Below are 10,578 nucleotides of genomic sequence, written 5' to 3' on the forward strand. Positions count from 1 at the left end.
AATGACTGTGATATTATGTGATGTTAGCAGCGTTAGCGTAGCAAGATTGTCATGCATAACACGTAGCGCTGGAAAGATTAATGCAGTTATTAGAGTTAATACTGTTTACATTAGTGCTGCTAATAATAGGGATTACTGTTAGCAACACACACACGCGCGCGCGCGCTTACATGTAGAGTTTAATAAAGAAAAGTGTAGTTCAGTTGATGATCTAATGATTTTATGATGATGTGGTGAAGTTCATTGTTTCACTCAAACTCGACATGTCTGCCTTTCATGGCTTTAATATTTAATATTTTTAATATTTTTTATTTCTGAGTGTAATTTATTAATGACCAGAGACTCAAACATTTATTACACACATATTGATTAATCACTGAGTATAATAATAATAATAATAATAATAATAATAATAATAATAATAATAATTAAAGCTGCAAGCAGCATTTTCGGGGGCCAAGCACCCAGACTCGGTGAGCAGCACATTCACAGATGTGCTACAGTTGTTGCATAAGCAATGACAGGAAAGCAGAGCCATAACTATAGTCAAAGGGATTCTTGAATAATTTGTAGTTTCACTCATTTGTCAAATTTGGTGAAGATTGGACAACTTTTGGAGGAGGAGTAGCAGAAGTAGCAGTTAGATGTAAGTGTTTTTTTAGCATGTTATTGTAACTTTGGACCAGTAGGTGGTGCTGTCACATAATTTGTAGCATAGCCTCAGGGCATGGTCCTGAAGAGGCTATCCAAAAATTGTGTGAGTATGCAAGATCGTTGCTGAGATACAGCCTCACTTCCTGTTTGGCCATTTTGCTGTCAGATTCGTTGACCCTTTATGGACAATCCGTTTGGAGTCATCGTAATTCTTTGGATCATTTTCATGAGGTTTACTCTGAAGATGACGTGTGCCAAATTTGGTGATTATTGGATAAACAGTTTTTAACAAAATCCAAGATGAAAATCTAATTAGGCAGAAACTGACAACCCTAAACTCGTCTCCACCCAGAATCCAGGCCTGGCTTTTACATTTTGGACACACTGTTCAAAAGTTATGACCATTGAGTTATTTCCAAATTAGGCCACAATTTGACCAAATGGTGCCACTAGAGTGTTAACAGTTCCATTATTTCAAGACGAAGGTACAGAATATTCTGAAGCTGTAGCTTTTATTTTATCAATCTGTCACCGATGTTCCATCATATTTCATCACTACAGAACGTCTGAACTTTATTGTACTAGACTTTTCTTGATGTTTGTGAGATTCAGAGCAGCTCTGTGCTGTGTTTAAATGTTTCATAACCTAATTTCTCTTAACAAACCTGCTTTAATTAATTAACTTATAATGATGTATTTGGTAAGCGATTAGTGCTCAGAACAGCGGTTTTTGTTTGAATCTTGTGTAAAATTTGTTGGAATAAAAATCTCACAACACACTGAGTTTACGACTGGACTCGTTAATAAAACGTTATTAAAGAGTTATTAAAGAGTTTGAAGCAGTGAGTGTTGAGTAAAGGAGATAAACCTGTGTGTCCACTGAAGGAAAGCTCTGTGGTTGGTCATGTGCCGTGGCCTTCAAACCTCTCTCTGTGGAAATACACGGTTCTTCACCTCATGGGGAAAAAGTTCAAGTTAAATTACTTAAAAAAAAGTTTGCTGTGTTAGATGAAACCAACATTCTAGTAGTAATACTAACTCCTGATGAATTCTAGAGTGCTTCTCATCTCCTTAATCGTGTCTCCTCTCTTCCTTTCCTCACGTCTGAGCTCCTCCTCTGAGGAAGCAGAGAATCAGGAACTTTTATCATAACAGAATAATATTAGAGTGTTTTTATGAATAGTGTGGAGTACGGTGGTCTAAACTTCCTCCACTTTGCTTCCTGGAAAACAGGAACATTTCAGATTTTAAGAGAAGTTTTGTCTAGCCCTTACTTATTATTTAAATTGTGTATTGTTTAAAGTGGGTGCTCTCTGAACTGTTTATTATGTAATTACAACATATCAACCATATAAGCTACACTATATGGCCAAAAGTATGTGCACCCCTAAGGATCACCACAATATGTGCTTGTTAAACATTCCATTCCAGATTTATTCCCCTTTGCTGTTAAAATGCGCTCCACTCTTCTGGGAAGGCTTTCCACTAGATTTTGGGGCGTGGCCGTGTGGATTTGTGTTCATTCCGCTACAAGAGCATTAGTGAGGTCAGGAACTGATGTTGGGCGAGGAGGCTTGTGTTATACTTTCTTAAAATAACACTGAATTGGAAAAATAATATTAAGTATTTTTTAAATGAACATTTTTACCCTGGAACACGTTCGATGAAAAATTCCATTAATTTTAGTTCCCTGTAATGTTTCTAATCCCTGAACTTATATAGAGTTATATTACCGCCTTCACTTCACTGAGGCTGCAGAAAATGTGCTGTAATGTGGTGACAAATATGTGGTACAGATCAGGCTGCACCGTAAAACATAATAAACATGTGAGCATGAGCAACAGTGGTGTACCTTCACAGTGCAAATCAGTCAGGGGACTCGGATCAGGGAGCGACAAGGACAAATACATTTACCCAATGAGACATTCTCCCTGTGTCTGTGTATTAACTGTATAACAGATCAACATCAACACCACATCTATTACACACTGAATAAACTTTCATTAAAACATTACAGAGAACACTTCAATATCTTACAGCAGTTTGTGTCTGAGGAAAATAGTTCACCAGCGCCGTCTAGTGGCCACTCTTTATATGACCACTCAGAGATTTAAAAGACTTTAGTTTTTAGAAATATTTGTTTTAATACTGCCAGCCTACTAACTAACCCTAACCCCAGCACTAAAAAGCTGACACAGACACATTATGATCTCCTCTCAGGTGCTGGAGTTCCTGATACAGTAACCATTCATCATCTCTGATAGTTCTGGGATTGTAAATATAACCACTGGACATTCACTGTGTCTGAGGAGGGAGTAAATATATACGAGTAATAGATGGGTAAATATGTCTCAGTCAATTCATTAATTGATGCAGTGAATAAAAAATAAGATGATTTTGCTGATAAGCTCTTATAGAAAAAAAAAAGTAAATATACTGTAATGATAAATGAATCAGAGTTTCAGATACAGTGTTATACAGTCCCCTCCAAAAGTACTGGAACAGCAAGGCCAATTCTATTGTTTTCACTATACCCTGAAGACTTCAAAATATGAATAAAACAGAATTTCAGCTTTCATTTCCTGATATTTACATCTAGATGTGTTAAAAATGACACCTTTGGTGGCAGACCACCCCATTTGCAAAGTATAGGAACAGTGTAAATGAAAGTAAATAAGACTTAATATTTGGTCCATATGTGTTGTTTGTAATAACTGCATCAATCCTGCGACTCAGTGACATCAAACTGCTGGTTTCTTCTTCTGTGAAGCTTCTCCAGGTTTCTCCTGCAGCTTCTTTCAGTAGTTGTGTGTTTCGGGGGGTTTCTCCCTTCAGTCTCCTCTTCAGGAGGTGAGATGCTGATCAGTTGGGTGAAGGTCTGGTGATTGACGTGTCCAGTCTAAAACCTTCCACTTTTCCCCTGATGAAGTCCTGTGTTGAGGTGGAAGTGTGTTTTGGATCGTTGTCTTGCTGCATGATGAAGTTCCTCCTGATTCATTCGGATGTATTTCTCTGTAGAGACAGAATGTTCCTGTACAGTTCTGAATTCATTCTGCTGCTCCATCATGAGTTCATCATCAATAAAGATTAGTGAGAATGTTCCAGAAGCAGTCATGCAAGCCCAAGCCATGACACTACCTCCACCATGTTCCACAGATCAGCTTGTATGTTCTGGATCATGAGCAGATCGTTTCTTTCTCCACACTTTGGTCTTTCCATCACTTTGGTAGAGGTTCATCTTGGTTCCAGAACTTTTGTGGATCATCTCTGTATTATTTTGCGGATTCCAGTCTGGTTTTCTGATTCTTACTGCTGATGAGTGGTTTACATCTTGTGGTATGGACTCTATATTTCTGCTGTCAAAGTCTTCTTCACATGGTGGTTGTGATACCCTGCCCTGTGGAGGTTGTTGGTAATGTTTGTCATCAACTGTTGTTGTTTTCCTTGGCTGACCTGATCCATATCTGGTTGTTAGTACACCAGTGGTTTCTCCCTGACAACTCAGAGCTCACCTTCTTTCACTGCAAGCAACCTTGGAGTAACCATGGACAATCAACTGTCCTTTTCCTCTCGCATTGTTAATCTGACACACTCACGCCGATTTCTCCATTACAACGTCAGAAAGATTTGTCTATTTCTATCCACACAGGCCACTCAGGTGCTTGTTCAGTCCTTGTCTTTTCGAGACTGGACTACTGCTACTCGCTCCTGGCAGGTCTGCCTCTGATTGCCACTCGACTTCTGCAACTGATCTAGAATGCAGCTGCTCGACTTGTTTTCAACCTTCCTAAGTTCTCCATACCACCACATTGCTCTGCTCCCTCCACTGGCTTCATGTAGCCAATGCATCAGATTTAAAACACTGATACTTGCTTACAAAACCAAAAACGGACCAGCACCCACTTACCTTAACGCACTTATCACACCCTGCACTGCATCACACACTCTCTGATACTCTAGCACAACTCGACAGGTCCCACCACCTCTCACGGTACAAGGAAGACCTGGATCAAGACTCTTCTCTTTCCTGGCACCTGGGTGGTGGAACGAACTTCTCCTAGATGTCGTGGAGTTCTTAAATTATTACTTTATTTAAAAACATTGTTGTGTCATTTGTGTGTTTTATTTTATTATATTAACTCCCTAGCAGAGTTTTTTTTATTCTTAGTCCCTGACCTAGTGAACCAGCATCAAGATATACTTATTGATCAAAACTTCAAAGCACTTCTGTAACTCTGGATAAGGGTGTCTGCTATAACTGTAAATGTTTCTTTCTTTTTCAGGACATTACAAATGGTTGTGCAATGGGTCTGAGGAATTTTCTCTCTTTTCTCATCTTCAGAATGGCTTGCTTTTCTCCCATAGACATCTCTCTGGTCTTCACGTTGTTTTATCCTTTTTAACAACAAATGCAGTTTTCACAGGTGAAGCCTAGGGCTCGAACTAAGAGCAGATATTAATTAATCGGAGCTATTAATTGTTTAAACAATCAAACAGGGCACACCTGGGTAAGAAGAAACACCTGCCAGTCACATGTTCCAATATTTTTGCTCACAGCACTTGGGTAGTCTTCCAGCAAAGGTGCCATGTTCTAAATTGTTTAACACATCTATATGTAAATATCAGGAAATGAAAACTGAAATTCTGATCCATCATCTCATATTCATCTTTTGATCTCAAAACCAAATGTCTTCAGTGTTTAGCAAAAACAAAAGAATTGGTCTTGCTGTTCCAATACTTTCAGAAGGGACTGAAGCTAAGCGAACGAAGTAGAATCATGTTAATTAACAATCAGTAGCTAAATCAGTGAAGACTTTTCACTCCACACTTTCTCCTTTCTCCATATTTCCATTCTCTTTCCCTCCATTTTTTGACACATCATTTCCTCCGGCTTCGATGAGCGGTTTCTCTTCAAATGTGGATGGAGATTCTCCTGTCTTTCCAGCTGTTTCAGCACCGCACACTTCATCTGCTTTTTCAGAGCTGTTCTCACTCCCTTCTTCAAGAGGTTCGGGATGTTTACGCTTAAAGAAACCACACTAAGAGAGAGACAGACAGAGAGGCAGTAGGACACAGAGAGAGTGAGATGGCGTAAGAGAGACAGAGAGAGAGAGAGACAGAGAGTGAGACAGAGAGTGAGATGGAGTAAGAGAGAGAGACAGAGAGTGAGACAGAGAGTGAGATGGAGTAAGAGAGACAGAGAGAGAGAGAGACAGAGAGTAAGACAGAGAGTGAGATGGAGTAAGAGAGACAGAGAGAGAGAGAGACAGAGAGTAAGACAGAGAGTGAGATGGCGTAAGAGAGACAGAGAGAGAGAGAGACAGAGAGTAAGACAGAGAGTGAGATGGCGTAAGAGAGACAGAGAGAGAGAGAGACAGAGAGTGAGACAGAGAGTGAGATGGAGTAAGAGAGACAGAGAGAGAGAGAGACAGAGAGTAAGACAGAGAGTGAGATGGCGTAAGAGAGACAGAGAGAGAGAGAGACAGAGAGTGAGACAGAGAGTGAGATGGAGTAAGAGAGAGAGACAGAGAGTGAGACAGAGAGTGAGATGGAGTAAGAGAGAGAGAGAGACAGAGAGTAAGACAGAGAGTGAGATGGAGTAAGAGAGAGAGAGACAGAGAGTGAGAGAGAGTGAGATGGAGTAAGAGAGACAGAGAGAGAGAGAGACAGAGAGTAAGACAGAGAGTGAGATGGAGTAAGAGAGAGAGAGACAGAGAGTGAGAGAGAGTGAGATGGAGTAAGAGAGACAAAGAGAGAGAGACAGGAGGACACAGGTTAATTTTCAGAGAGAGTTCAGGGTGAATGACCACATGATAGAGATTGAATGATAAATGTTCTGATCTCCACTAGTGAGTGTTTTCAGCCTGTCACACTGTTTACTGTTCATACCACAGTGCTGGTGTGTACTTGTGTGTACTGGTGTGTATTGTTGTGCACTAATGTGTATTGGTGTGTACTGGTGTAAACTGGTGTGTGTACTAGTGTGTACTGGTGTGTAATCATGTGTGCTGGTGTGTATTGGTGTGCGCTCGTGTGTACTTGTGTGTTGGTGTGTACTCGTGTGTAATGGTGTGTACTAGTATGCACTCGTGTGCTGGTGTGTACTCATGTGTAATGGTGTGTACTGGTGTGCGCTCGTGTGTACTCGTGTGTGCTGGTGTGTACTCATGTGTACTCATGTGTATTGGTGTGTACTAGTGTGTACTCATGTGTGCTGGTGTGTACTGGTGTGTACTTGTGAGGCCGAGCGATCGCAGCAGATGCCCAAGTGGAGACAGATAAATATTGAAGAGTAGAGGGCCTAAAACTGAACCCTGAGGAACACCAGTGAGCACAGAGCTAGTGTCAGACCTGTAGCCACCCATAGAAATAAACTGGGAACGGTCAGTAAAATAGGATTTAAACCAGTTTAAAACTGTCCCAGTCACACCAAAAACACTTTCAAGGTCAGTAAGTAAAAGACCATGATCCACAATATCGAACGCAGCTCTAAGATCAAGAAGAATAAGAATGGAAGTAGCTCCAGAATCAGAGGCCATAAACAAGTCATGGGTAACTTTGACCAACGTCAGTTTCAGTGCTGTGAAATTTACGAAAACCTGACTGAAGGAGTTCAAAGAGGTTATTAATTGTAAGATGAGTACAGAGTTGAGAGGCAACAACACGCTCAAGTATTTTTGCCAAAAACGGAAGATTTGAAATGGGATGAAAATTGTTAAAATCATCCACAGCAACATTTTCTTTCTTTGGTACAGGTGTAACAGCAGCAGTCTTTAGTACTGCTGGAACGACCCCAGTCTCCAGTGATTCATTTATAATGCTGAGGATAGCAGGGCACCAAACATCGAAGCACGATTTAAATAGGTTCGTGGGAATTGGATCCAGCAGGCAAGTGGTAGATTTCATGCTGGATACCTTCCTTGTGAGAGCCTCGAGATCAAGCAGTGAGAAATGAGTGAAAGAAACACCAGCGAACCCAGATGGACGAAGGAGTGAAGAGGCACAGTCAGGTGTAACAGGAATTTCTTTGCAAACATTATCAATCTTAGAATTAAAAGACTGAAGAAAAGAATCACAGAGCTGCTGAGAAACAGGGAAAGTGGTAACAGCATTAACTTGAAGCAATCTGTTTATGGTTTGGAACAAGTGTCTGGGATTATTTTGATTGATTACAATAGCCTGAGAGTCTCGATAATCACCCAGAAGATCCTTCCACGCTTGATAGTAAACATTCAGTCAGACTTTAGACCTGGAGACCTGGTTTACACCAACATTTGCAGTGCTCACATGGCTGCACCCCGCCCCCACCTCGGCTGCTCAGACCACATCTCTGTTAGGATAATCCCAACATACAGACCACTTCTGAAACGTGCCAAACTGCTTCTGGAACAGGTGAGAACCTGGTCTGAGGGAGCAGGCCATGTCAATGCTGGTGTGTACTGGTGTATGGTGTGTACTGGAGTGTATTGGAGTGTACTGGTGTATGGTGTGTATTGGTGTGTGGTGTGTACTGGAGTGTATTGGTGTGTACTGGTCAGTCCTGGTGTGTGGTGTGTACTGGTGTATGGTGTGTACTGGTGTGTACTGGTGTGTGGTGTGTACTGGAGTGTATTGGTGTGTACTGGTGTATTGGTGTGTACTGGTGTGTACTGGAGTGTATTGGTGTGTACTGGTGTGTACTGGAGTGTATTGGTGTGTACTGGAGTATGGTGTGTATTGGTGTGTACTGGTGTGTACTGGTGTATGGTGTGTATTGGTGTACTGGTGTGTATTGGTGTGTACTGGTGTATGGTGTGTATGGGGTGTACTGGTGTATGGTGTGTATTGGTGTGTACTGGTGTGTATTGGTGTGTACTGGTGTGTACTGGAGTTTATTGGTGTGTACTGGAGTATGGTGTGTACTGGTGTGTACTGGTGTGTACTGGAGTGTACTGGTGTGTACTGGAGTTTATTGGTGTGTACTGGAGTATGGTGTGTACTGGTGTGTACTGGTGTGTACTGGTGTATGGTGTGTATTGGTGTACTGGTGTGTATTGGTGTGTACTGGTGTATGGTGTGTATGGGGTGTACTGATGTATGGTGTGTATTGGTGTGTACTGGTGTGTATTGGTGTGTACTGGTGTGTACTGGAGTTTATTGGTGTGTACTGGAGTATGGTGTGTACTGGTGTGTACTGGTGTGTACTGGAGTGTACTGGTGTGTACTGGAGTTTATTGGTGTGTACTGGAGTATGGTGTGTACTGGTGTGTACTGGAGTGTATTGGTGTGTACTGGTGTGTACTGGAGTATGGTGTGTATTGGTGTGTACTGGTGTGTACTGGAGTTTATTGGTGTGTACTGGAGTATGGTGTGCACTGGTGTGTACTGGAGTGTATTGGTGTGTACTGGTGTGTACTGGAGTATGGTGTGTATTGGTGTGTACTGGTGTGTACTGGAGTGTATTGGTGTGTACTGGAGTGTATTGGTGTGTACTGGTGTATTGGTGTGTACTGGAGTATGGTGTGTACTGGTGTGTACTGGAGTGTATTGGTGTGTACTGGTGTGTACTGGAGTATGGTGTGTATTGGTGTGTACTGGTGTGTACTGGAGTTTATTGGTGTGTACTGGAGTATGGTGTGTATTGGTGTGTACTGGTGTGTACTGGTGTATGGTGTGTACTGGTGTATGGTGTGTATTGGTGTGTACTGGTGTGTACTGGAGTGTATTGGTGTGTACTGGAGTATGGTGTGTATTGGTGTGTACTGGTGTGTACTGGAGTTTATTGGTGTGTACTGGTGTGTACTGGAGTATGGTGTGTATTGGTGTGTTCTGGTGTGTACTGGAGTTTATTGGTGTGTACTGGAGTATGGTGTGTATTGGTGTGTACTGGTGTGTACTGGTGTATGGTGTGTACTGGTGTATGGTGTGTATTGGTGTGTACTGGTGTGTACTGGAGTTTATTGGTGTGTACTGGTGTGTACTGGAGTATGGTGTGTATTGGTGTGTACTGGTGTGTACTGGAGTTTATTGGTGTGTACTGGAGTATGGTGTGTATTGGTGTGTACTGGTGTGTACTGGAGTGTATTGGTGTGTACTGGAGTATGGTGTGTATTGGTGTGTACTGGTGTGTACTGGAGTTTATTGGTGTGTACTGGTGTGTACTGGAGTATGGTGTGTATTGGTGTGTTCTGGTGTGTACTGGAGTTTATTGGTGTGTACTGGTGTGTACTGGTGTATGGTGTGTACTGGTGTATGGTGTGTATTGGTGTGTACTGGTGTGTACTGGTGTATGGTGTGTACTGGTGTATGGTGTGTATTGGTGTGTACTGGTGTGTACTGGAGTTTATTGGTGTGTACTGGTGTGTACTGGAGTATGGTGTGTATTGGTGTGTACTGGTGTGTACTGGAGTTTATTGGTGTGTACTGGTGTGTACTGGAGTATGGTGTGTATTGGTGTGTTCTGGTGTGTACTGGAGTTTATTGGTGTGTATTGGAGTATGGTGTGTATTGGTGTGTATTGGTGTGTACTGGTGTGTACTGGAGTATGGTGTGTATTGGTGTGTACTGGTGTGTACTGGAGTATGGTGTGTATTGGTGTGTTCTGGTGTGTACTGGAGTATGGTGTGTATTGGTGTGTACTGGAGTATGGTGTGTATTGGTGTGTACTGGAGTATGGTGTGTATTGGTGTGTACTGGTGTGTACTGGAGTTTATTGGTGTGTACTGGTGTGTACTGGAGTATGGTGTGTATTGGTGTGTTCTGGTGTGTACTGGAGTTTATTGGTGTGTACTGGAGTATGGTGTGTATTGGTGTGTACTGGTGTGTACTGGAGTTTATTGGTGTGTACTGGTGTGTACTGGAGTATGGTGTGTATTGGTGTGTACTGGTGTGTACTGGAGTGTATTGGTGTGTACTGGAGTATGGTGTGTATTGGTGTGTACTGGT

General features: G+C 41.9%; 1 protein-coding gene across 1 annotated transcript in view; it reads right to left on the bottom strand.

The window, feature by feature from the left end:
• Nucleotides 1–2,579: 2,579 nt before the first annotated feature.
• The window catches only part of LOC128601957 (integrin alpha-M), a 52,595-nt gene continuing 44,596 nt past the window's right edge, over nt 2,580–10,578 (bottom strand). The window contains exon 31 of the mRNA XM_053615430.1: nt 2,580–5,693. Coding sequence (XP_053471405.1) covers nt 5,472–5,693 — 222 coding nt within the window. The 3' untranslated portion in view covers nt 2,580–5,471. The remainder of the gene's footprint in view (nt 5,694–10,578) is intronic.

The sequence above is a fragment of the Ictalurus furcatus genome, chromosome 26 (assembly GCF_023375685.1).
Source record: "Ictalurus furcatus strain D&B chromosome 26, Billie_1.0, whole genome shotgun sequence".
In the NCBI taxonomy this organism is placed as follows: Eukaryota; Metazoa; Chordata; class Actinopteri; order Siluriformes; family Ictaluridae; genus Ictalurus; species Ictalurus furcatus.